The 27,679-nt window shown below is 47.0% G+C and overlaps 1 protein-coding gene across 1 annotated transcript; it reads left to right on the top strand.

Annotated features, from left to right (window-relative positions):
• Window positions 1-1,793: 1,793 nt before the first annotated feature.
• Window positions 1,794-26,529, top strand: HGD (homogentisate 1,2-dioxygenase). The gene is made up of 14 exons (XM_064644476.1): window positions 1,794-1,962; window positions 6,662-6,733; window positions 9,597-9,685; window positions 11,406-11,511; window positions 14,808-14,867; window positions 15,343-15,434; window positions 16,104-16,138; window positions 17,307-17,386; window positions 17,516-17,615; window positions 19,951-20,075; window positions 20,661-20,765; window positions 21,906-22,032; window positions 25,385-25,566; window positions 26,161-26,529. The coding sequence occupies exons 1-14, from the start codon at window positions 1,948-1,950 to the stop codon at window positions 26,290-26,292; spliced, it is 1,320 nt and encodes a 439-aa protein (XP_064500546.1). The 5' UTR covers window positions 1,794-1,947; the 3' UTR covers window positions 26,293-26,529.
• The last annotated feature ends 1,150 nt before the right edge of the window (window positions 26,530-27,679 follow it).

Genomic DNA, 27,679 nt, shown 5'->3' with positions numbered 1-27,679 from the left:
TGCCAATTCAACAGTATGTTACTAAATAATGTTTTTCCCTGTATGGAATGGAATGGGCTGGAATGGAATGGTATGGAAAAGCAAGGTTAGACAGCCTAATAAGCTTTAAAACATTACATGGCCATCAAGTGAGTAAAGTGATAACACCTTGTCCTTTTTTAGGAAACAAGAACAAGCAGGAAGTAGGTCTACCCATAATTAAAAAACAACACCTTTATTTTTACCTGTGCCACAAGAAGAAAACAAGAGAACAGGGCCTGTAAAGAGGTGTGAGCAAGGTGAAATGTAGTATCTCAAAGGGGAATGTAAGCTAAAATGTGACGTTACCTCTCCTGCTGCGTGGCTCAGTAGAAAGGGATCTTGGAGACCCCTGAAACTTTGCAACTCCAGGTTGCAAAACTATAGTCAAATGTGTAATTCTTCACTGTCAAAAAATAAGTGAGGTGAACTTTTTACTCTTAAATATTGTCTGGTAGGAAAGGAGTCTCAGGGGTGGGTGACAAGTGCCAGCCACTTTATTTCTTTGGCAATGATGAATCACTGCTCGGGGTGAGCTAACATATTCACAATCTCTGCCCTGTGCTGGAGAATTCCTCACCACTGGTGCAGTTTTTTATGGCAAAGCTGAAAGAGGCCAGGGTATGGAGAGAGCCTTCTTGGCAAGCAGGAATGGAGATCCGAAGAAGACCTAAACTTGGAGATTACTCAGTTTATAGTCTTCTAGAGCCAAGGAAAGCTAGCTGTCCCTCTCCCCCATCCATAACCACTGTCTCCTCATACACCCCATCTTCTCCCTTGTGGCAGCCAGCCTATTTTGCCAGACCTTAAAAAGTGACAGCTCCCAGTGGTTCTAATGTACTGCTCAGGATGGTGTGAGGAGGTGCCTATTTTTAGAGAAGCCAAAATTATTTAAGACCTGTTCTTCTTGCAGCCTGAGCTCTCGCTGGCTGCAGTGGGGGTCACATGAGCTGGTAACTGCTTTGGGGAGGGAAGGCTTCCAGGGTGCTCTATGAGAAGAGGAGATATTAGGTTCAGGGTCACATTCAAATTTCCTAGAAGTTTCCTGCTGGCAGGACGTATAGTAGAGCAGGTGATGGAAAGGGGAAAAAATACTGCTTTATTTATTGGGGGGGGGGGGGGCAAGGAAGTTGAGAATTCAAAGTAAAAAGAAAAATCAAATAAAATCAATTGTGGGGTTTTTTCCTTCTTTCTGCAACTTCTGGAAATGCAGAGCTACTTTCATTAGTATTCTGTAGCTAAATGCTTACTGCTGCTCCTTCCTTGGCAACAGCTTTCTTGAAAAATATTAATATTTCAGAATTTGTAAGTTCCCCTCACTAACTCTAATCACAGGAATACAAAATCTTCCCGTACTTTTGGCTCCAAAATGCTGTGTAATGTTGCCACACAATGTTTCACAAATAATTCTACCTTCACCAGGATGGGGATGCGATCCTTTCTATCCCCATTGTAACACAGGTCAGAAGAAATAATGAACAAATATTTGTTACACATTTAGAGCACTGTAAATGAAAATTGCTAGAGGTATAACATATGAAAGAAGGTTATGAAACATTTCTAAATACCTTGTTCTAAATACTTTGTCCTCTCCCTCTCCCCATGTGTGGGAACTGCGACCCTTTTTTTAACATTTATGGGGAACAGGAGTGATGAGCAAACCCAGTCCCTCTGCCCTCCCGCCTCTTTATTATCTTCAAATCGATCCTGAGGTTGGTTCTGCAGAGAAGGGCTGGTGTTTGGTTAAACACACACCGGGTTGAGCAAACAGGTTGAAAATTCCCTTGGACTTTCTCACTTCCAGCACTGTCAGCCTGCCTCCAGCCAAGCTCAGTTGACCAGCGAGCAGGCTTTGCTTGGCAGGCTGCTTCAGCCAGATACCTGCTTGGGATTTGTGTCTGCTCCAAGAGGAGGACAATCAGGAGGAGGATGACGGGCTTGCAGGTAAGAGGTTGGGTGTCTGTGCTGGCTGCGGACACCCCTTCTCTGCTCACACTATTTTTTTGGAGCCTGTTTCGTTGTGTTGTGCCCCTATTTTGTGGGTCAAGGTGTGTTTTTAAAGCTTTCTTCGGATAAAATATTTTGCTGTGTTTCTCCCCCTCTTCACCCCCTTTGGAAATCATTCTTGGTCAGGCTGTCCCAGCACAGGACCTCTTCATGGTGGGAGTTGTCCTTTCTCCACCCTCCATGTGCACCCCTCCTCCCAGCCTGGTGCCAGGGGGGGTGTTTCCCCCTCAGCCTATGAAATCTGGCTGGCAACATCTGCCCAGATGTTGCAACCCTGACAACCATCTTCTCCAGCAGCCCAGGGGAGTGACTCCATTCAGGCCAATTTCTTAGTACGCCTTGCAGGACACCCTGGCACAGTGAGGCTCTGGCCATGCCCTTCTCTCCGAGCCCCAGCAGGGCAGCTGGCAGGAGCCTTCCCTTCCACCATTTGCCAGAGCAGGGGGGAGTTCTGGGAGAAGGATGTGACATGGTGGGCTTGTGCCTCATGAGTAGGAATATGAGACTTTCAACCCTGAATCTCATCAGCATCTCACTGTTGTTGTGGGGGACAAGCCACTCCGGGGCCATCAGGGTGCACAAGTAATGCTGCAGCAGACAGGAGTGGCAAGACCTCATCCCAGGACGTGGTGGGTCTCAAGAGCTTGTGCAGGATCATCAGGTTTCTCCCCAGGCTTCAGGGCTGTGACTGTTACTAAGCCTTTTCCTAGCCCTGGATGTGCCTGGGATACATGTATGTGCTCCTTCACCACCTTCTGTCAGGGGAATGGCATCTTTGGCTGGGGATATTGGCCCTTGCAGCACCAGGGCAGAGCTCCGATTTGTGTGCTTTGGTTTTAGGCTGCAAAGAGGCTGTGGAGACCCACACAGAGGGTAAGACCTGCTTTGCTGCAAATGCTCATGTCTCTGTTTCTGCATGTTTGTGTTAAACACTCTGGTTTTGACTGGACTGAGCTGATACATCTCTTGTCAAGAGATGAATATTGTTTTCCTGTGTCCTGCAGCAGGAGCTGAGTGAGAAATATATTATGCAGTGTTTGAAGAAGGGTCTTAATTATTTTACTGACTATGTGTTCAGACTTCAAATGCCTTTTTCCCATGCCTGCTGTCTAATCTGGTGAACAAAAGGTTATGGTTTATAGGTCAGAGCATGACACCCATTGCGAGCACTTTGCTTTGCATCCTGGTTATTCCAATCAATGAGCTTTGCTGAATTTTTTATGCTGTGCTGGGCTTTTATCTCTCTCATTTTATTGAAAAACTATAGAACAAAAACCAAAGTGGAGTCAGATGAATTCCTAAGGCCCTGTTGGCATAAATATCTACAGGATCTTGAACAAAATAACAACAGTAATTAAAACCAGAAGTGAAAACAAAGAGCTACAGGGAACATTTTGTCTAACAGAGAAACTACCTGCCCAAGTACCACAATAGTGTCCATGAACCTACCCAGTCTGGAGATATCTAGAACATAGCTAGGACTCTGGAGGCCAGGCAGAGACGTAGAGGGAGGTCCCTTTGGACTACAGTCATGGTGCCACTTTATGGAGAAGGTTTGGTTTCTATCTTTCCAGATATTTTTCACCCAGGAAGGATGCTCTGGTGCAGGTGCTCGTGCAAGGGGTCATTTCCCTTGGCTTGGGAGCACCTTGTGCCACACAAACTGAGAGGGAGGACGTGGATCAGAGGGTTGGCAGGGAGAAGGGCCATGATGTGTCTGGCCTTTTCACTGCTGCTCCTGACCAGCCTGCATCAGCAGGGCTCCTGCATGGTGCTCCAGAGCCCTGGAGCATGATGACTCTGATGCTCACAGGGAGCTGCTGTAGCACAGCTCTTTTTGCAGCCCAAGTAATATTTGACACCAACCCCTATAAGCATGTAGAGGAGAGAAGCCTCTCTGAGGTCTGCCACAGGGAAAGACAAAATAAAGCTGAGGGAACGAGAAAAGCCACACTGAACATCTAGGCAAAGCCCTGGAGCCACACTCAGGGTGATAAATCATCAGCAAGACATCTACCCTCCCGCAGCTGCAGTCCTGCCAATGTCTTTTTTTTTCAGCCCTCGATGCAGTTACCTGAGAATTTTATTCTTTTTCTTGGCAAGAAAGAATTGATTTGACCAAACAATGATGCAGCAGCTTCTGCCGCCACTCTCAAGGCAGCAGGGCTATGCCACCCTCTGCAGCCCCAGTGATGTGCAGCTGAGGAAGGCAGCAGCTCTCCATCCAGCCCAGTGGGAAGCTGTTTCCTGCATTGCTGCACTCGGGCAAGGTGCTGTGCAGCACCGACGTGGGCATGGAGCAGCTACTGTAACAAAATGCTTGCTGCTGAGTTGGTTTTCTTTCCTTCCCCTGGCCCAGCAAGCAGAAGCAAAGGGACTTTTGGGAACGTGGATGGTCAAGCCAGATGTGCAGGTCACCAGCTTTTCAGCCTGAAGGACAGGGGATGGATTTGTCACAGCAGAATCTCTGTGCCTCCTTCCCCCCTCACCCCAGCAGCGTGGCAACGTGCTGCCAAGGAGCACATGATGCTTGCCAGATACACAAACCCATCAAGGAACCACATAGACTGTCCCGTCCCAGCTCTCCACCAGCTTTACGTTGAGCCTTTTGTAGGTGATGCTCAGAAAGCAGCCTGCACACTGCATTAAACTTCTCCTTGCTGTGCTAAAGGCCTTTCAGGCCTTGCTGGCTGTGCCTCCAGAAAATCAGTGTGTTCTCTCCTCTTCCTCCTCCTCCTCCTCCTCTTCCCCCTTTCCTCCCATTTTCACCAAGGCTGCCCTGAAGACAAATGCCCAGACCACCTTTATGTTACTGATAGAGGAGGATGCAGTGTGGAGGTCTCAGCTAATTCTGGAACTGCTGCAGTCCCATCAGATATTGCTGCATTTCCGTTTAAAAGAAGCAAGGGGGGAAAGAAAGAGGGAAAAAAATGCTCCAGTACAATACATTTGCCAAGGCTGCTTAGGTGACCCGCTGCTTTGCATATCAATATGCTTCTTGTGGAACGCAGCAGAGAGCAGCTCCTAGCGATGTATGTTCATTTGCAAGATGGAGAGAAATATCCTCCCTGAACCGATGGAAACCAGGATGTTTTCAGGTTCAGGCTGAGCAGGGCTTGCAGCCAGCCTGGCTCCCCTGGGAATGGCCTTTTCTTACAGGTCGCTGAAAGGGGCCTGAGGAAAACACATTGTTTCTCAGGAGGTTTCAAGCTTGCTCTCTTAGTGTCTGCTACATTTGGAAAATTGTAAGGGGACTGCAATTTGCCCAAGGCTGAACACTCCTGGGGGAATAATCCAGGGGCTGTATAATATTAAAAAAAAAGAAAAAAACAAAAACCAAAACAACACCAGGTCTAAGGGCTTTGTCCCTCCACCTTTGACTCAGACCTGTGCCTCTCGAGGTGTCACACCGCACTAAGGGAGAGTCCTGCCACTTGCCACGGTTGCTCGGTGCAGGAGCCCGCAGGCAGCTACTGGGGCACAGCAGCACTGCAGCGACCCCGTCACAGCAAGGGTGTGTCAGCCAAGGGCTCCTGGGTTTTGCCATCCCGGCACCGCTGTATGAAGGTTGATGAGCAGCCTGGCTACTCTTGCAGTACTTAGAGGGGAGCATTAATATTTAACTCTCTTCCCAGGCCACAGGGCTGTACTGTTGATCACTGCCAAAACACCTCTGCGTTCATGCAGAGTTCAAAAGTGCTGCTTCATGCCTTTCTATAGGATCTGAAGGGACTGTATTTACATTTCTGACAGTGCAAAGTTAAGGTCTCTGTTATTCCTTCTTCCTGTTATTCCTCAGGCTTGCCGTGGGGCTTTTCCCAGTGCTGCAAATCTGGGACCCGCATCCACCACGTCCTGTGGCTTTTGGCCACACTCAGACCATGGCAGCTGTAGGCAGGGTAGGCATGGCAGGTCATGCACGTCTGTTCCATCCATGGGTCTCTCGGGTATTCATTGCCCTAGAGAACCAGATTATCACCCGGTAATGGATTAATTCTTACTCACTACCATGATGGATGGTTCATGCCCAACTGGACAATGCTTATTTAGGGCAAATCAGTGACACAGTTTAACTTGGCTATGTTTCCCTTCCTCCCTCCCTCATCCCATCTATGTCCTGACCCTTTCCTTGATGAACATGGGGATGTATCACAAGACATGTCACCCAAACAACTCCCAGTTTTATTTCCCGAGAATCAGGACTCAGTGAACAAATTTGCTAGGCTATCTGCAGATTTTGGAACATCCATGACTCAAGCAAAGTCAGACTGAACTTGAACAGTGCTAGCACACATCCATAATGTTGGTGTGCAGTTCTTCCTATCCATCACCCTGTTGTTCTTGAGTCTGACTGTATGTGCAATATTTGCGTTGTTTCTCAAGTAACTTCATGGTGCAGAATGCAGTCAAAATAGACCTGCAGACTTAGCGGGAGAGCAGCCCACCACATGGTTAGCTAATGAAGCAAATTCAGGAGCTGAGAAAATGGTCTGTGGCGATATGCAAGCAGATCGCTTGAGAAAGTCTTAATGCATACAAAGAGCCTGGAAAAATGCATGGGGAAGTAATGGATGGGTTGCTTGGAGTTTTGCTTGTGTTTTCAAAATGCTGATGAGCTGTGTGGTTTATTTTACAGTACTTGTCAGGATTTGGAAATGAACATGTTTCTGAGGATCCACGCTGTCCAGGAGCTTTGCCAGAGGGACAGGTACTGAGCTTTTTTAAAGTGATTTATCAGAATGACATGGAATATAGTGAATATCTGCTCCCTGGGCTTCTTTTCATCTTAAACTGTTTCCTTTCTCTCTGCCACCAAGAAAATCACCAGGAACCTTCTTTATGCAAGACTGGAATAATAAGATGCTGGAAAAAATCAGAATTAAAGATTTCCATTCATACTTTCTATTTTTAAGTTACTTGTGAGCTTCCAAATTTCACCTTGGGGGTTAGGACTTGCCTAAATTACCTCTGCTCAAGAGCGGGGTTTTTTCCTAAAGGAGTCTGCAATACTAGTGGCTCAGCCACACCAAGAAGGAAGCCACTGGCTCTGGAATAAACCAAAGCAGAAGCCTGAAGCTTGGCAGAGAGACATGCTTGTGCAGGAGAGGCAGCTTTTTCAATCTCTTTAAAAATCAGGTTTGATGAAGCTGACATCCAAGCCTTTGGCCAGAGAGCAGCTTTTTTGTAGGGAAGGGACATGAAGGCCTGTAGTAACAAACTGACAGATTCATTCTTAAAGGTCACTTCTGAACATGTTTGATGAAAATAAATTATGTTGGGTCGTTCTGTTTTAAAGAAAGGAATCGTGACCCATGTGGTGCTAGCCCCTTGATCTGCAGAGGCAAAAACAAAATCCTGAAGAATTAAAGCTCTCTCATCTCCCTTGTGCAGTCTTTTTCACACCAGCACACATTTTAAGGCTGCCTGTGGCTTCCCTTGGATCTCCTGTAAATGCTTGGACTTGAATGGCAGCACCTCTTCTATGAAGACAGGCTGAGAGAGTTGGGGTAGTTTGGTCTGGAGAACAGAAGGCTCCAAGAAGACATTTTAGCACCTTCCAGTACCTAAAGGTGGCCTGCAGGAAAGCTGGAGAGGGACTTTTTACAGGACGAGGGGGAATGGCTTCAAACTAAAAGAGAGTAGGTTTAGATATTAAGAAATTCTTCACTATGAGATTGTTGAGACACTGGAACAGGTTGTCCAGAGAAGTTGTGAATGCCCCATTCCTGGAAGTGTTCAATGTCAGGTTGGATGGGGCTTTGGACAACCTGGCCTAGTGGAAGATATCCCTGCCCATGGCAGGGTTTTGGAACTAGATGATCTTGAAGGTCCCTTTCAACCCAGACCATTCTATAACTCTGTGATTCTATGGATTAATGCTCAGTCAATCACTTGGTGCTCCTCTTCCCCCTCTGTGCAAAGAGGCCAACGGGAAGCTTCACCCTTTGCTTTTCCTGAGTTCTCTGGATCTCCCCAGTTCTGATATTGTGCACGTTGTTTGCCAGCGTGGATACTAACATAAAACACAGTGACACATTGTGTGTATATATGTCCCCCAGGTCTGCAGGGCAGCCTATGATGTGCTCACAAGAAAGACAAACCACTGTGCTGGATCAGACTGATGGTTTGGCTGGCTCAGTGTCTTGCTTCTGAGGCTGGCTAGAAAAAAATGTAAGAAAGGGACACCGTAAGACTGGAAGATCGATAGTGGTGGCTACTGGTCTGATCAGGTAGTGGGCTGTGGTGAATGTGCTCCACCAGGTTTTCCAGAGTAGCACCACTTTCCAGAGGCAGACCCCTCCAGCTCCTGGCTCAGGTGCTCTCATCTGGCCAGAGTCTGGACTCAGTGTCTAAAGAGTTAACAAAAAAATGTGAAAATGAGCTAGACAAAAAAAATCTTCAGTCCCAGGGGTGGATTCTTTCTCCTATGCAGTATTTATAAAACTGGCATCTGCAGTAGTGCTGGCTAAGATAAAAATTCCAAGGGCTATTGATCCCCCGCTTCCCTGTATATCCATGCCGACAAGACAGAGTTTGAGGGTTGGAAGTTACACATATTATGAGAGCTCTACTTCTTCCTTCTGCCCACCTGTTAGGGCACTGTTTGATACTGTGTGGATGGCTGATCCGCTCAGCTGCAGCACGATGACAGGATGCTGTACTAGATCTTGCAGGAGAGAGACTGGATAGCAAATGGTGTATGGCTGTCCCCACTGGGGTATTTCCTCCAGTTCTTGGATGCCTTTGCTTCTTCCTGATCTCAAAAAAATAGATGCTGGCCTACTTAGATCAAAATGTTTAGTTTCTGCTCTCTGAAAAGGAGGAATCTGTCCTTCAGTTATGAACTCATAAGGGCTGCTAAACCTGTGCTAGTTGTACCCACAGCTCTGCAAAGGGGAAAGTGCCCCCTTTGTACTCCAGATGAAGACTCTCACTGTGCAGAAACCCTGTGGAAAAGCAAAGGCTCCTACACAGGTCACTCAATGCTTTTGGGCAGCAAGCAGCATTGCCAGGAAGAAGCAGCATGACATCAAAACTGCTCTGGGCACCAGTTCCTTGGGCAGAGGGCAGGAGGAGAAGGGGCAGAAGGTTCAGTGCGTTCAGCTGCTGTGTCTTTATCAGCCCTCTGGGAAGCCAACCAGTCACGATGCTCTGGGGCAACCTCCATGAACACTTGGTCTCAAAAAAATCTGTGCATAAAAGTGGTCCGCTTTGCAGTCTGTAAGCACTGGCAACGATTTTGTTTTCCCTGACGCTCCCATTGCTGACCCTGCCAAGCACTGCCCTTTGCAGCTTACCCTATATTGCTACCTCAATGGCTATGCCAACTCCTTGGGGAACTTTTGTGACATGTCGGAATGGGATTGGGGTCTGGCTGGTATCTGCATGGCATCCAGCCTCACAGGAGCAAGAAAATACAGCTACTGGGACTGAAGCACAGCCTCAGGAGAGCACACCACCCCATGGCATTGGGATGCCAGGTACCTGTTGCAGTGCTCTGCTGGAGGCTTCAGAGCCAAATCCCATGCTACTGCTTCTCATTCCTTATTTTTCCTTCTCCTCCCATTCAGAATAACCCTCAAGTCTGCCCATATGGTCTATATGCTGAACAGCTCTCAGGCTCTGCCTTCACCTGCCCCCGGCCCACCAACAAGCGAAGGTACCGTGACCCCCTGGCAGCGGGTGGGTGGTGTGGGGCACTTGGGGTGAGCATTGGGGAGCAATGGAAAGGCTGCCTCAGTGCCACCAGTGCTTTCTGCAAGGCCAGACTGGTAAAAATCCTCTGCTATGCACTGGGAGAGGGGCAAGGACAGAAAACCACGGGAGAGGGAGAAGAAAGGCTTTGGTGGGGCAAGCAAGTTAAGAAAATGCTGAGAAAGGACCAGCCAGGATGGTTTTCTGAGCGAGGTGAGGGAAGGAAAGGATGCTCACAGAGGCCAGATGGTCCCCAGCGGGTCATGTGTGTTGTGTGAAAAAACCTTGGGATTTCAACCCTGATGCTACTACAGAAACATCACCCTGTGACAGGCACTGGTAAGCACCTGATAGACAGTGTCAAAACCAAGCCTGTGAGCAGGACTCTCCTCCTAAGGGATGTTCCTGCACCGTGACTGGGACCAGTGAGCTGCTAGTTCAGGTTGTTCCCATTTTGGGGCTGCCCAGGGGCTCAGACCAGTGCCAGGCACCCAGCATGCAGTTTAACACCTCAGAAGTACTGGGGACAGCTTGTTCCAGCCAGCAGCAAACTTCCCAGAGCTCTGTCCCGGTTGTCATGCTCTGACCATGACCAGATTGCAGAAGATGGGTTTCTCATTTTGCTTCTCCCACTGTGGCTTTTCTGTCCCTTTTGTTGTTCATTCAAATGAAAAGCAAATGCATCATCTGAGATGCCTCTGCTCTCCAGGCTGGTGCCAGCTCTCAGTGTGCGTGGGAAAGGGATGAATCATTGTTTGCCGCACGAAGATGTCCTTGATGGAATTTTTCCAGCTCTCAAGGGAGAGCTCCCTCTTCCTCTCTCCCACCCACCCAAACTGTAATCACCACTGTTAACACATCAAAGGCACTGGCAGACCTGCCTAGCTCAGGCTTTTTCCTGATTGCCTCTGCTCTCTCACCTGATTAAAAGCCCAGCTTTGGGCGCGGCTGCACCCCTGCATGGCATCCGAATGCTGGCCGTGGCTGCTGGAGCGGCAGGGGCCACAAGGGGCACAGCCACAGGCACAGCAGGCAGCCAGGAGGGAGAGTGATGGCCCCAGGCAGTGACAGAGGTATGGGTGACCTCCTATAGCGGCAAGAAGCATCATATAAATATCTAGTCTTCACTGCATGGGCTCGCCAGTTGCCCTATGGGCATGACCAGCCAGGCATAGGATGCTACTCTTAGTAATCCATCCAAATTCAGATACAAGCTGTGACCTTCTGTCTCCAGAGAGCCCCTCTGTTCTTTCAGTTAGATACTGTGCTTATCCCTGTCTTGTCGAGCTGCTTTGTAGCTGTGTTTAAACAGACTTTTTTTTCCAACTGAGAGATTGTTGTATTTCAGCTGCAGAAAAAGCTTTATTTTTTATATGCATATGTATGTGTGTAAATGTAGACATATGTAATTATATGTAAATACACATACAGATATTTACCTATGTATAGCAGGATAGGTTTATATTTAGAGCCAATAATAAAAGCCATCTCTCTGGAAATCTCTGACTGTGAGCTGGTGTTTGATATTTAATATTAATTTTAATATTAATATTATTGATATTTAATACACCTTTTGTTCCAGTTGCCACCAATGTAAATGTTATTTTAAGAGCTCTATCAGCCAGCAGCCACCCAGAGGTTTAACCTCTTCCTCAGGCTAATCCAGATGTTTTCCTTCTTTGTAGCTGGCTGTATCGAATCCTTCCTTCAGTCTGCCACAAACCCTTCAAACCTCTTGAGGACGGACACTTGACAAATGACTGGGATGAAATTGAACCTGACCCCAACCAGGTAACCATGCTGGAAGGAGCCCTGCCCCTGCCAGGAGGATGATCAAATATTAAACTCACCAGGAGCACAAAGGCACTGAGCTGCAAGAGGTCTGAGGGGAGCCTTGGGATCGGGGGGTCTGGCCAACACAGGAGCAGGGTCTTGACTGCCACCTCTTCACTGTTCCTCACCTATGGGTCACCCAAGGAAGGACAGCCCGCTGTGCGATGCTTGTTACTTCCCACCTCACTGGACCCTTGTGCTGCTTCCCAGCATGTCTGCAGTGTCATAGGGTTTGATCTGTGCCACCTGGAATCTCCCTTCGGGGCTCCTGTTGGTCACCTCTCAGTCTGCTTTTTCTTCTACTTCAGTGTCCCCCATCAAAAGCTCATTGTGCCCCAGCCCAGCCAGCAGAGCAGCAGCATGCCTCTGCCATCCATCCTCTCCTTCCCTGTGCTTTTGGAGAGGCTACTGGCTGCCAGCCCATTTCTCTGCAGCCCTCATGGGAAATCAAGCTTCCTTCTAGAGAGTTGCACAGAGGCATGGCATTTATCTTCCTCTGTTACAGCCTTGCCATCATCTTTAATCATGATTTCTTCCCTGCCAGCCCCAGAACATTTGAGTTTGCTAATCTTCTCCTGCTGTTCTCCTCTCAGCATCATCTTATGGTCATTGGTTTTCACTCATCTCAGGTTTTGCCCTTTGATGCATCATCATTAGGTAATTTCCAGCCTCCCAGCAGCCTCACCATTTGTCTAAATATTTTCCCAGATCTGCTGGAATATGTTTTCCAGCCATTGACCAAGGAGCAGTGACGGGCTCATATTTACATGTGTTTGGTGCTCCTTCACAGATGAAGCTCCAATGATTTCTGTTACCACCTCATCCATCCTTGATGCCTCTTCACAGCCCGCATCTACCATTACGGTTATTTATGATTACAGTAATTCCAAGATGCCCAGATCTCAAGCATTTCAAGCCATTTACATGTAGTACATTTTTTACCTAAGGGAACAGCAACAAAGCTTCTGCCCACTCTCTCCCTCACCGCTTTCAATGGCAACCACCAAACCCAGAGGAGTTATTTCCTAGCAGTAAGTGGGAGCCACCTTCCTGCTTTCCTTCTCATCGACTCTGAAGCAGAGCCAGAGACAAGGTTCTGTTTGTTGGACAAGATCTACTCTTCCCTGCAGTGCTTTTTGTCTCACCCAGCTTACTTAAGGAGCTTTCCCAATTGTCATCCATCTGAAAAGATGGCCATATGGAGGCACCTTATGCAAAGCCCATTGAAGTCAATGGAAAAAAATACATTACCCTAGGACAATGGCAGAATTAAAAAAGACACAGAGGTCAAAACTGAAAAGGGGACAATGATGATGAAAATATATGGGGTGGCATCTGTGCAAGAAGTGCTGAAACAGAAGAAAGCTCTCCAGCCTGGAACAGAGATGACCTAGGGAAGCTATGATTGAGAGGCAGGGAAAAAACAAATACCAATAACAAATGTCACAGTCAGAAAAAAGAGCATAAAGTGTGGAACATCTTGCCAGAGGATGCAGGTGGGTTCGAAGAGTGATTGGGAGATAAAACCTATAAAGTAATAGTAAGCACAGAGGTGCTGTATCTCAGGAGCGTCACGGGTCATAGAGCAAAGAAACAACACTAAAAGCTTCCCCAAGCAGCTGGTGCTGGCTGGTGCTGGCTGCTGTGTCTGTCTTTGTCGTTCTTCTGGCTCAAGACATTAATTCTTTTCTTCTTGCACCTCTAAAACCCAAATGGAGCAGAGATGCACCAGACAAGCAGCACACAGAGCTTGTGGCTTTGCTGGTGGAAAGCCCTTGAGAGGAAAGGGACTAAACACCACTGAAAGTAAAACCTGTGGCTCAGCACCTCACTAACGTGTGTGAGCTGTCAGTACCTCACAAGAGTCACATCTGATCTGATCTGATCTTCTAGTGGGTGTATTTATCACCATCCAGAAATATGCGGCTTCTCCAGCAGCTTCTTCCCCTCCACCCAGCACTCCCTGCAGTGACCCCGAGCAGGCACTGGCACGAAGCCGCCAGGGTCTCCTGGGGAGGAAAAAGTGCCTCTACCCAGCAGTGAATGGGATGGGGGAAGGAAGGGATGAAGGATGGATCCAACCAGGTGACCCAGGGCTGCTGCAGCAGGGTTGGAGAGCAGAGCAGAGAGGGCCAAGCTGCAGGGCCAGGCCTGGGGTGCAACTTAATTAGGGATGGGCCCCTGCTTCACTCAGCTTTACCATCAGATTCTCTCACTGGGTACAGTTGCCTGTTTCCTCACAAGGCTGGCTTTCCAGGAGAGCCTGAAAAGTTGCCTGGGCACCTACATTTTGACTTGGGTTTGGAAAACTTCCATGAGGCTTGGGGGAATCCCTTTCAAATTTAGCTGAAATTCGGCATAGTCCATAATTTTTTGGAGCAGCAGGCACAGACACAAAGTACTATAAACTGTTTTCTCAGGGCACCAGCCTAAAAACATGCTAAGAGAGACCACATTGGGTAGATAAAAGCAAAAAAATATTCTTGAGGTTGCCCAGAGTTACAGGTACTTTCATCTGGGGTCAAGCATATCAATGCAGGGGTTATATCTGGCATCTGGCCACATCAACATCCTCCTAATTTGGGCTGTTTGAGTTAGTCTGCACTGACCCCTCAGTGAGGGGCTCTCAGCTGCAGCACCTCATTCCCAAGAGCTGCAAAGACCCTTAATATTACAGTAGCAGCAATAAATACTTTGGACTCCTCTGGCACCTTCTGCCAGAGGATCTCAACAGGTTTTGCAAAAAGTAATTAGTGCTGCTCATGGCTCTCCCTCACGCAGGTAGAGTTATTTCTGCTTCTTATGTGGGGAAAATGAGGTGGAGCAAACAGGAATGTTATGCTTGGGTCATGGAGGGACTGAATCATCCAGAGTGGAGTGGAGCACAGGACCATGACAATTTGGCTGTGAAAAACCAGCTCATCTGAATTTCTTTGCTCTCAATGGTGTTGTTAGTAATAGAGAGAGACACAGCTTTTAAACAGGATTTTTTTTAAATTTGGGACTCCACAGGCCTGCCAACTATTTTAAAAATTTATGATTAAAAATTAAAAGGGCTCCATAAATCAAAAAATTCAAAAAAATCAGACTACCTGTAAACAAGATTATCAAGGCAAAGAGGAAGGAGAGCTACCTCAGCTAGCAGAGGGCAGGGAAGCAGGGGGAGGACAAGGGTCTGCTTTCTTTTGAATTACCACCATTTGTGTTATGATCACTGGCATCTCTTTCTTGTTTTTTTGTTTGCTGCAATCTAGCTGCGATGGAAACCTTTTGAGATTCCAAAAGCCCCTCACAATAAGATCGACTTTGTGAGCGTAAGTTGGGGGACCAGGGCATCTGGGCATCCTCCATCTCCGTTCCCCCTCAGGGGGTAGCAGGGCACACGAGATGCTCAGCATTGAGATAATAGTGGTGATTTTGAAACTGCTGGGCTTGCAGAACACTCATGGGAGGGGAGAGGAGCATGGATTTCAAGCAACTGAGAGTGGACAATTTTCTTCATACCCTTTCAAGGAACTCTCAAAAAAAAAAAAAAAAAGCCCCAGTCTTCAGCTCTCCCCAGATCCCTGGCTGGAAAACATCAGCTTACATGAGTTTTAAGAAATCCTTAATATATTAAAGAAAAGCCAACATATTTGACAAAAGGCCATACACAGAAACGCTGGTAGTAGTATGGGAAGTGGGGAGAAGGGACGAGCCCCAACAAAAGGGTCGGATGAGGGGAGGAAAGGGGGCTGCTCCTGCTCTCCCGCCTGCTGCTTGCTCCTGATGCTTTGGATTTGCCTGCAGGGACTGTACACCTTGTGTGGTGCCGGTGAGCCCAGAGGACGCAACGGCATTGCCGTCCATATTTTTGTCTGCAACACCTCCATGATTGACAGGTCAGTGGCTGCTGCTCTGGGGGCTCGGGCTGCTCCAGGCTGGCTGCCTGCACATGTAGGTCTGCTGCCACCGTGCTTGAGTCTACCTGCTCCCAGCATCACTGTCTCTATATCCCTGTGTTCCTTGTGTGCACAGGCAAAGGTGCTCACAGTGTCCGTAGCAGGTGTTTGTGAAGCAGGTTGTGCTCAATGGGCAAGCACTGGGGTAGGGTGTGGGGAGCCACCAAGAGAAGCTTGGTGGGACATGGGGGTGGATCAAGAGGAGATGTGTTGGATCCAGGAGCTCTTGTCCCAGGGACTGGAGCTGCTCCTCAGAGTTCAACACACATGCAGCTTCTGACGGGCATTGCTGCTCCTTGCGGCGGCTCATGGGGGAAATCAGCCCCACTCCTCAGTTTACAACAACTGATGTGCTCATGGCCACGAAGACACATACAGGGTAGAGGTTGGAGGATGTCCTGCTTCCAGGCCAGGCACGTTAAACCTCCCTTCTTCCTTCACACCAGACAGTATGTTGCATTCACTGACCTGCAAATACCATTTCTGGGGCCAAAGGGAGATCTCTGCCATGTCAGTCTCCCAGCTCAGAACTCCCCAGCTGTGGCTGTGGTGTGCACAACGGCCTGGGGCTTACACCACCTTGACCTTCCTGTTTGCCTTTTTCTTTAGATGCCTTTATAATTCAGATGGTGACTTCCTGATTGGTGAGTTGATGTTTTGGCCTTTTCTTTCCCTCACTTGGTTCTACCTCAGTTGCCACCTGCCTGCCTCTTTGTTCTTCCGGAACCTTGGGCCCTACATCCAAGATTTGGAGGAGAGGGTTGGCTTCACCCTCATTCCATGTAGATTTGGTGGTCTGGCACCAGCTGGGCTGTTGGGCAAATTGCACTGCTCCTGTGCAGCTCAGAGAGTTCACCTCTGGGACAGACCTTAACTGTTTGAGCAGTGACCCCGCTTCCTTGGCGCAGTGCTCAGGGATCATTTCCCAATGCTCCCCAGACTGGTATTAGACACGCCACAGGCAGAGGTTTTCTGGAAATCATAAACCTCAGGATTTCTAAACAGCTTACAGTTAGATGCCTTTGTTGCTTCAGCCCAAGAGTATTTGGCACAGCAGCTTTGCTCCCACGCTCTGCCAGCCTCAGGCAACCAGACTGCCACGGTGAGTGTGGAGATTGGCACATAAAATCCGTACATTCTGAAAAATATTCTGAGCCGTATCAGAAGCCAGATATTTGCTTGTATCTTTCTTGACCAAGGGACAGGAATGCCTTCAGGTCACCAACAGGAACATTTCTCCCATCGAACAGCTATTAAATTGTTCTTGCTTACTTCCCTCACTACCGTGAAGTAGAAGTGCCAGGGCGGGTTTTGTAAATCTGCTAGTTTTTCAAGTCAAAATTTGAGCTCTTCCGTGCCAGGACAGTCATAGAAAATAATGTGGATGTTAGCAAAGCATTGTTTCTACCCTCAGGAAAAAGTTATTCCCAGACATCTCACACTGCCACAGCCATGACAAGGATGGGTGTCTGCACTGTTTTATGTGAAGATCATGAGACAGACAAGTGTGACCCCAAATATATCAAGTCCCATTTATTTAGACTGTGGTGTAAACTTCATATCAAAGGGCCACAAGGTGATGGCCCACACAGGTACCTTCTGTGCTGTGGGGATGATGGGGCTGGTCTGGAAGCTTTCACTCCAGTGCAGGCATCTCAGCTGCAAAGCTCTGCATGGGAGCCTGGACCCATTGTGTAGCTCTGTCAGAAAGAGCCCATTGCTCTTCCTTGGAGCCTGGTGCTCTGGTAGGGACAGAGAAGGTGCCAGTCACTTTGTTACTTCAGCTCCTCTGCCTGCATTTTGTTTCCACAGTGCCCCAGCAAGGAAAACTGCTCATCACAACCGAGTTTGGGAAGATGCTAGTGGAGCCCAACGAAATCTGTGTCATCCAGGTAAGGGCTGACTGTGCCTTACCTGTGGCTCAGAGCCAGACATTGGAGCAAGCCAACTCCTGCACTCAGCTGCTTGTGGTTTGTCAGCAAAGTCCTGGGAGGATCCTAATGTCTTCCTTTGTTTTCCAGCAAGGAATGCGTTTCAGTGTGGAGGTGTTTGGAGAGACCAGAGGCTACATTCTGGAGGTGTATGGGGCACATTTTGAGCTGCCTGACCTGGGACCCATTGGTAACAATCTCCTGTTAGACCTACAGTGAATTTCATAGGGACAGGCATGAATTGCAAGCCCAAATCCATCCTTTTATATCCTATGTAATACATCCTTCCATGCATATGCTCCTTCACAATGATGGTTTCCAACCCAGCACTATTAGTCCCCAGCAGAGCAAGCATTCCCGAAAAAATGTGACAGCCTAGTTGTCCCAAGATTCCCCTGGCACCAAAGGCACTATTTATATCCTACCCTTTTATCTACTTTCTCTTTTCCCTTCTGGCCTGAGTGTCCCCATCTGCTGGCTCAGAACCTATTCCTACTGAAAGAAACTCAAAAGGTCATCACCACTGATGCCTCTTACTTACAGACAAGGCATCAACTGGAGTAATAGGAGAGAATTTATGTGGTAAAAAGAAAGGCAGATTTCAGAGGCAACAGATATTCTTGAAGCCCTGCTTAAGATTTAATCAAGTGGGTTTTTCCCCCCCCACCTCTTTTAACAGAGGCAGCTTGAAATTCTAGAGTGCCTTAGTGCCAGAAGCTGCTCCCCTTGGAGAATTAGAAACCAATAAAATGAGCAGCAGAGGGCTCAGATCAGCAACACATTCACATCTCAGTGTTGTGCTGCCAGGGCCGGTCTGCTTTCACTGAGTGCAGGTCTAGCTCTCATAAATCACAGATCCTCTCTGTCAGCTGCCTCCTGCTCTGTGCATTGTCACAGATCTTGAAGGCACAGCCTCTTGCTGCCATGACAAAGATATTGTGAGGGGGCACAGCATCTGAAGCCCCAACACCCACGTTGTGATTTCCCGGCCAGCTTTCTGGCAGTGTTCAACTCAGGTTATGTCACCTTCCTTGTCCCTGGAGTGCTTGCCTCCAAATTTATCTTGCTGAGAAAAACTCCTCCTGGTTACTGCTACTAAGATTGTCTCAGTGAAAGGAAGTGAAACTGCTCTTGTAACAGCTAAAATAACTACAAAACCAGCTCCAATAGTTCTTCACTTTCAGACAGGTGTTTTGGGCTTGGTTGGTTTTCATTTTAAGTTGGATTGGGATTTTTTTCCCCACTTGACTGAGCTTGTTTCATAACTCTCAGTGTGATTTAAAAGACTGGCCATGCTTCAAGTAAACTAGATGTTACCAATCAGTAACAAGCTTGGCATGACACATCTGCATTCAGGGGGCATTTGCAAACATCTCATGGCCGTGGCGAAACAGAACCTGGTCATTTTTGCAATAGAGAACCAACCCAACTTGCAGCTCTTTAATGGGACCTCATTTGAGCATCTCTCCTGTATGACATGCTGGGCACATCTTTTCCACGTGGAGCCTACAGTGATTTTTCAGCAGCTTGCCTTTCAGCTGCAGATTTCTGCCTTCACCCACTTATTGTGGTCTGTGCCTGCTCCACTCGATTATTGATATGGTTGCCCTAGCCTGTTTGTAACAAGTTTTCCCATTAGCTAGTTTTTCAGACACAGTTGGACTGGCTTTGATGGGATTTTTTTTTTGGTCTCCAGAAGGTAGGAATCTATTATAAGGTTTGCTTTCTGGAGAAAAGAAAAAGAGTGCACTTGCCTGTAAACCTTTTCAGGAGGTGGTAATTATAAGAGCTCCTCTTCTCACCACCTACCTGCCTTCCCCTCAGAGACCAAAATCCTTTGTATTTCACTCTTACTTTATTTTAACTTCACTTTTCACTTGAAAAAAGTGACAGCTGGAGAAAAGCAATGACTGCTAAACCTTAGCAGCAGGTAGTAATGTCTGCATTTTTATCCAAGAAATTCAAAACTACTTTATAACAATAATACTAACGAGAGGAAGAAGAATGCTACAGTATCCATATGGTGTTTTACACTTTGAAAATGCACTCCTCACACTGAGCAACCCCCCAGTACGCCCAGAGTCTGTAGGTATCACTATTTTATTACTCATTTTGTAAGTATTCAGAAATGTATTTGGCCCCCTCACGACATGGCTCATAATTTTTGCATGGCTAAGCATCCAATCAGCAGGATGTCCAGGAACAGAGAGCAATTCACCCTCTGTTTGTCACTTAATTCCTAGTTGTTACATGCATTTAAATGAGGATGATGTACTAATCTTATTCAGAAGGCAACTAGAGGAGACCTGTCTTAGTCACAAAAGGGACTTAAATGCTAGGATGTATTACAATTACCTCCTCGTAGGAGCACAAGTACATGACTATTTCAGGTTTTGTGGTGGGCCAAGAAGCAATAAGGTCATTCACAATGCAGAAGGGCACCCACAGAGCCAGGAAATTGTACCAGTCTCTCACTTCGCCACCAGGTTGCTCAAAGAGCTCTGGCATCTCTCCTTCTTTCCCAGGAGCCAATGGCCTGGCCAACCCACGTGACTTCTTGGTGCCCGTCGCATGGTATGAGGACCGCCAAGTGCCGGGGGGCTACACGGTGATCAGCAAATACCAGGGCAAGCTGTTTGCAGCCCAGCAGGTGAGGATGCCCTGGGACAACAGGTAACACTGAAACTCAGTGCCAGTGCATGGCCTGGGATATGCAGCTGAGTAGCATGGATGTAGTCTCAAGAGGTCCTTCTGGGCTTTATGGAATAGAACTGATCCCTTGTCTTCTTGTGTCATCCATCTTCCCACCTGAGGCTCCTCAGTCTGGGGAAAAAGTGTTAGTGAAGACTCAGTTGCCCAAAGACCCAGTGATGTTCTTTGCCTCACTGTTTCCATACGTTCATAGTGGCAGAGAAGAAAAGAGGAGCTGGGGATGTGAAAAGCCAAAATTTTCTAACCAGAGAGCCAGTGTTGCAGCTTGCCTTTTCCAAGCCCTGCCTGGGCATCAGAAACCCTCTGAGACCAAACCTCAGAGGGAGGGTTGAGACTCACCAAGTGGAAATGCTGAGGAAAACTCCCATCCTCACAATGTCGAGCTGTGCCTAAAGGGCTGCCAGTGTACCTCTCATTGGCACTAAACCCATTTTTCATTTGGGAAAGAGCAGTGTCCTGCATATGTGCAGCATGTTGGAAGTCTGTGTGTGGTAACCTTCTGTCTATCTCTTTGCTTTGGTAGGATTTCTCCCCCTTCAATGTTGTAGCTTGGCATGGGAACTACACGCCGTACAAATACCATCTGGAAAAATTCATGGTCATTAATGCTGTTGCTTTTGATCATGCGGTAAGTTCTGGAGCTGGGCAAGGCAAAGCATTACTTTGTGGCTACCACACCATCCAAACCCGCCCTGAGTTCCAAGGGCTCAGCGCCTCTTAAAAAATACACTGTGCTCTAAGAAACAGTGTGAAATCTCTTGTGCTGCTTTCCCTGAGCCCAAACCAAGCTCTTGTAGAGCAAGACTTGTGGTGCAAAGACATAACTGGAGATTGATCAGCTTCTTAAACAGCTCTATGCAGCTTAGCATAGAATTTCTGTGCCCTGGAGGAGGGATGAATACTGAAGCCAACATACACCGTGCAACTCAGCAAAAAGGCTGTTGCTTCAAATTCTTACCTTGATTTATTTCTTGCAATTGGACAGACTCCTTCCCCGAATCCTCTGAGTCCAGCACAGAAATTAATTTGAAGAGCTGGCAGCTTTCATTGTTATAATTTCTAGATCTTATGGAAAATAACTAAAGCCAAAACTAATGTGAGCAGCCCTTCTAAAAAGGAAACCAGCCCAGTGGGAGAGGTGCCCACAGCAATGCAAGTGGGTGTGCAAGGAGATTGGAGCATTTCTAGGGAGAAAACCAACAGACAGTATTGTTTAAACTCCAGAAAAACCTGCCAGGAGAAGGATGGTTTTGGGATCAAATCCCAGAAAATCACTTTACTGGACTAGAGACTTCTACGAGCCAAAATTTCTTCTCCCTATTGGTAAACTAACAGTCATGAGGCTAAATGCCTCCAGCAGAATGGTCCTGTCCCCTGTAACCGTCTAAGCAAAAGGTGTGGTTTTGTGGTAGGAGAAGTGCCAGAGACTGCTCCTGGAACTGCAGTACCTTATCTTGCAGGGCTGTTCACTCCCTGCATCTGGGCCTCCAGCTATGAGGGCATCATGGCCAGGATGGGGAAGGATATCCAGCACTCAAAGGAAGAACCATCCAGTCCAATCTCTTGTCCCCCATATTCAGCATGGGATTGAGATGCTGGGTGCTGTCCCACGGGGCCCCAGATCTCATCTATAACACCAGGTGCAGGTAGAAAAAGTATTTCGGCAAGGGAGAGGTGCAATCAGTCATGTTTACCACCTGGATGACATGAGTAGACAGCTCTGAACCCTGCTTTGTTTCATGCTTTTTGCTTTGGGTTTTTTTTTCAGGATCCTTCTATCTTCACTGTCCTGACAGCCAAGACGACCCGTGCTGGAGTGGCACTCGCTGACTTTGTCATATTCCCCCCGCGATGGGGGGTAGCTAACAACACCTTCCGTCCACCATACTACCACCGTACGTCTGCTCAGTGGGCTTGAGCTCAGCACTACAGAAAAAAAATAAGCCTCCATTTATCTGAGAGCATATGCAGGGAAGCAGCAGTCTGATTTGTTGCCCTTGGCTCAATTAGTCAGCTTCTTGGAGTCAGTCAGTCAGTCCTCCCTGGAAAATGAACAAATCCAAAGATGTGCCTATTTAGAGCATCTCATGAAAACTCAGAGGCGATGGGCTCATTGTGTCTACATAGATGGATGTGTCTGTACTCGAGGGGGTCCCAGAGAGACCAGGTGCATATTGAACTTGGCATGGTACAAATGCGTCAGATATTGTCCTGTCATCCAGCCATGAATTGCTTAATATCTCGCTAGAGGACATAGATAAAGAACAGGGGAAAGGAAAATATTGTGTTACAAGTGGTGAGAAGCACAGAGGGGTGTAAAGCTGGCACTTGTGTGGTGAGATCAGAGTTACAGCGAAGGAGTGACTTGGCTCTCCTGAGCCCTTCATCACCACCTGCACAGTGATGGAGGTACCGCTGCCATTTAAGAAGACAGTGATCAGGAACAGGGCTCTTTCTCAGGCGGGGCATTGGTTGATGGTTTTGGGATTTAGTTGCCATCACCAGAGCAGGTTTCTTTTTGGCAGTTTCTTGGCTTCTTCTTGGCAGAGCATGGCAACATGTTGCATTGAATGGGTGCTAGAAATCCAGTTCCCTACATGGAACTTTCCAGTGTGAGGATGAGGCACGCTGCTCTGTGAGACTGAGGGGCAAAGCTTGGCCACCCTGCACCCCTTCTGTCAACAGCTAAGAGGCCCCATCTCAGGAGATATCAAGTGGCCATACTGTGGTCACTTTGAAGTGTTGTAAGGCTTTCTGCACACTTACTAACCACAGTTTAACAGCCAGCTCCTCCTGTTACTTAGACTACTTCCAAGCATCTTGGAGAGGCTGGCAGAATTAATGGCACTTGGAAGCACAGTAGACGCACCTGTGCAGCCAGCTTAGTAAATCCCACAAAGTCCTGTCCTGTCATTCTGATTTCATTTGCAATAATGAGGGAGACATGCAAACATGTCTCCTGACTGGTTGGTATAGTGCCAATTAACTTTTATTAGATGCCAAGAGGTGAGACACGCTGCTGGTTAACCACGATGAAGTTGCTGCTCATCAGCAAAGCTGTGCTAACTTTATGCAGATGCGTTGTGAGCCATAACAAATATGAAGTTGTTCAACCTTGCTTTGTCTGTGTTAAAACCAGCTGAAATAACTCTCTTTCTCTTGTCCATGTTGTGATGATCTAAGAGTACTTATGCAGACAGCTACCACAGCTACTCACTTGACCACAGTACCTTAGCCACAGGCTTCAGCACTAAATTCATGACGAGCAGGTTGGTTGTCTGCTCTATCCCAGCCATGGAGGGAAGAGCTTGAGCTGGTAAGGCAGACATGGTGATAAGTCAGTTATCAAGACACTGCACATCTTAGTTCCCTCTGAATTTAGTGCCATGATGAGAATCTCGTACCACAAAGAGAGTTGTAACAGGACTGAGCAAGTCTGGGGTAGTGGAATATTTAGCTCAACAAGTTCAATGCTGCTGAAGACTGCCCTCTGCATATATTGTACAAGAGGCCTATTTTGTGGAAAGCCTGTGTTCAGAGAATTTTGGTGCACCCAAGAGTCATGGTTTTTGTCTTGCCTTAGCTTTGCCTCAAGTATAAGTATAGCAGTGGTGGTCCAAAAATATTCCCCCATACACCATAACAATTTCACATACAAAGGTGGCTGCACAGCTTATAAATACTGACTTCTCTTGGCCACCTTTACATCCTCAAAGGCTGTTAATTACTCTGTGTACTTTGGAACACAGGCTGAAAAATATCTGATGCAGTTTTTCTACCACAGGCATATACTACTTCTTTGTCTGAGGGAGTGCTTGTGTGATTCTCATGGGGGATCTAATTATCTAATGGCCACTAAAGGATTTTAACTTCACAACAGCCTGCTTGTAGAGACAGCACTATTTTACTGTTAGGGATTAAAGCACTATTTTACTGTTAGGGATTAAAGGCACATGTAAGTCATTGGGGGTCACATAGGAAATCTGCAAAAGAATAAGAAACTGGACTCAGCTCATCTCTTAAGTTCCAGCCTGGTTTCCTACTCACCTGCCCACTCTTCCTAAGAGATATTAAAAGTCCTGTTGCAGACACATTGATGATCCAGCTCCTAGGGTCTGTACTGCAGCCTAAATGTGCCAAGCACAGTACATGAGTGGGTTCAATGAAAAGCTTGTAACAATCCAGTTTTACATGAGACACTGACAACTTGGGATGAAAATTAATGAATGTTTGCATACATATGTAGGCCAACTCTTCTTTGAGCTAAATTAGTTTTGTTGTTAAACATTTCAGACCCTGGATTGTACTTAACAAAGACAGAACTAGTGGTTAAGAAGGTCTATATATAACACAGCTACAGAAGCGTGTCCTGGTTTTGCAAAAACTGACTGCTAAGCAGAAAGCTGCCATATTGTTTAGTCACATCAGGTCTACTAAAGCTGAAAGCTTTGGAAGGCAGCTGTTAAAGTACTTTCCTTACAGGGAGCCTAACTCAGCAAGTACTGAATTATTAGATATAGCCATCCTTACCTAAGTTAGTGTTACTAACTTAGATTAGTGTTACTAAAGTATATTACTCCATTTGTTTCAGAGGGTCTTCTTAAAGAAGAAGACCTTCCTTAGGGAAAGGCAGAATCCGGTTCCTTGCCTTTGGGCACACAGTGGCTGTAGTAAGATAGGTAGATACTGCATGAATCAAAAGCATAAGCTAGTCAAGCATCTGCTGCACTGGAGGTGGTAGAAGAGTATCAAACAAAATAATTTCATGCTTATAACCTGGGACAGCAGATGAGGCTCCCTCACCAGGCAGGCATTTTGTGTCTGTAGCACAGACCTTCCTTTCCTGCACTTTAAAATCTCTAATCCAAGTGTGTAAAATTAGGTTACACCATGCAGTCCATATGCCGGTGTAGTACTTAAGAAGCTCAAGGTGGTAAGAAAAACACAGGTCTACCTGTGCATCAATCATTTGGGGATTGATGGAACCACCTTCATTAGGGTGATTCATAATGAAGAAACAGCCTTCATTAAGGAGCTCTGTTTCTGAATCCACATAATAAAATCCTGTACAGCTTTAAAAGCACTGCCTGTAGAATCCCTGATGTGCCCTCACATAATACCCTTCTAAGGAACTTCCACTCCACCCTCAACCTGGCCCAGCTAAGCTCATGGGTTTCAAGGAGCTCACAGCATAGCTGTGACCCCTCCCAGTCACACTTCTTTGCAAACTGTTCTCTTTGCCTCCAGGGAACTGCATGAGTGAGTTCATGGGGCTCATCAAGGGCCACTATGAAGCAAAAGAGGAAGGCTTTCAGCCTGGAGGCGGCAGCTTACACAGCATGATGACCCCTCACGGGCCGGATGCCGACTGTTTTGAGAAGGCGAGCAAAGCCAAGCTGGAGCCTGAGAGGGTTGCAGACGGGACCATGGTAAGGAGCCAAAGGAGCTAGTAAGACTTTGAATACAGCTTGGCATAGTGCCACTCTTAAACTACAGCCTAGTACTGTAGCATTTTGGCAAGCTGGAAAAGTACTTGGACCCAAGTGCTGCAGCATTCACCTCCCTTACTGATCAGCACCATTCAACTCCCAGGAGCTCCCCTGGAGACATACGATGGCAAGCGGCTTTGATCATCTGCCCATGTAAATTGTTGCCTGTGCAGGAAGCTGGGAATTTTCAGACTGATTAATTGAATTTTTGGACAAAGAACCAAACCCCTTGACTGTCCTCCTGTCTCTACCCCTAAAATCTAATGATGATTATCAACAGACCTTGAACTAGAGCTTTTGGAAGAACCTGGCTTGTCTGGGCGTGCAGGGAGTCCAAAGTCACTCCTGAGACGTGACTAATACCAGCATTGCAATGCCAGATAAAATCTTTCTTCCCCTGGGTTGATCAGGTTGGAGACAGAGCCTGGCAGTGCTGGACCATGCATACAAATCCTGTTTGTGGCAGAGCAGACACCTTGCCTGGATTTAAGCTCTCCCTCTCCTGCCCTAATCTACCTTCCCTCTTCCCAACAGGCCTTCATGTTCGAATCATCCCTCAGCCTTGCTGTCACCAAGTGGGGCCTCCAGACCTCCAACCGCCTAGATAAAAACTACTACAAGTGCTGGGAACCTCTGAAAAGCCATTTCAACCCTAAATGCAAGTAAAGAGAAGGTGCTTGCTGCTTGCAACACATGAGTGAAGGCAGGGAAATCCAGCATACCTACGTGTGATGGCACAGTCAACTTGGGCAATGCAGAGTGCCCTAGCACAGAACGGCACTTCCAGCAGCCACCGAGCCACGAAAATGATCATCCCTATGTAACTTGGGAAATGCAGTAAAAGAACACCATTATTCTTAACTTTCAAGTATCCAATTAAAGCTTTCCTGGTGACACATCGAAGCTGAAGTACTCGCGTGTCTCTCACCATACATAGTTGGTGTGAAAGATGCACCTTGTGTGGACACAAGGTGACAGTCGGCTCTTGTTCAGAGGGTTTTCAGAAAATACAACCCCATGTGTCTTTCACAGGGAGAAGCTAGGGACTGACAAAGCATTTCATGCTGTCTGTATGGGAAGAGCTTTACAGAGCCGAAGGCTCTATCAGACCTGAGCCCCCTATTAGAGCAGAACACTTCAACCTGCTCATCTGTGGAGGGTTGCCAAAGGAAAGACTTGATTGTCAGAAAAGTAGACCACAAATGAAAAAAGGCTGGAGAATCCAAAGCATTTCACTGATAAGTAAGGGAAAGTTTCTGTTCCACACCCTGGCCATCCTTCAACATTGACTCATTTGTCAGCACTTGAAAAATCCTCTCCCTAGCTCAGTGCTAATTTGCAGCATTGCATTGGTGGAGACAGAAAAAAAGGCCCCATATAGGGTGGGAACCAGGAGGACAGCCCAGACACCTCACACTTCAGGTCTCTACCACGTACCCACATGAAGGTTTCTAAGCTTGGTGCCACCAGAATCTATGTTTCTTATTTCCCAAGACAAACAATTTTCCAAAAAAGAAGGAAATGTAGAGCTGCGACATGTAATTTCAGTCAGCTACATCCATCATCAGTTTTGGATCTGCACCAGATCCTTGGGGGGAAAAAAAGCATCAGCTTTGAGCAAAGTATTACATTATAAAATCTACACGGAGATGTTTACTCTAAAATAACCAATTCAGAAAAGGACGTTCGGGAGAATCAATTTGCCAGACAAGCTGATTTAATCAGACTGATTCAGGGATAAATGAGGTCTGAATGTTTCACGTGCAGAGGGGAAAAGCTTGTTTTCTGTTTGGGACTTAAATTATCATGTGGTGACCAGCAGGCTTGAATTTCTCTTGTATAGACATATCACTGAAGCAGATATGGGTGGTAACACATCAATCAAAGGTCAAGTTCCACAAAGCACATTTAATTCCCTGTCTTCATTCTACATATGTAAAGGGAAACTTAATTCCCTTTCCTTCCTCTATGTACCCAGCACCACCGCCTCAAACACCAACCCCACCTCTAGTAGCACGGCACATTCATTCCTTGCAAGAAAACAGCATGGAGA

This window comes from Pseudopipra pipra, chromosome 2 (assembly GCF_036250125.1).
Source record: "Pseudopipra pipra isolate bDixPip1 chromosome 2, bDixPip1.hap1, whole genome shotgun sequence".
Taxonomy (NCBI): Eukaryota; Metazoa; Chordata; class Aves; order Passeriformes; family Pipridae; genus Pseudopipra; species Pseudopipra pipra.
This window is presented reverse-complemented; position numbering and strand designations above follow the sequence as displayed.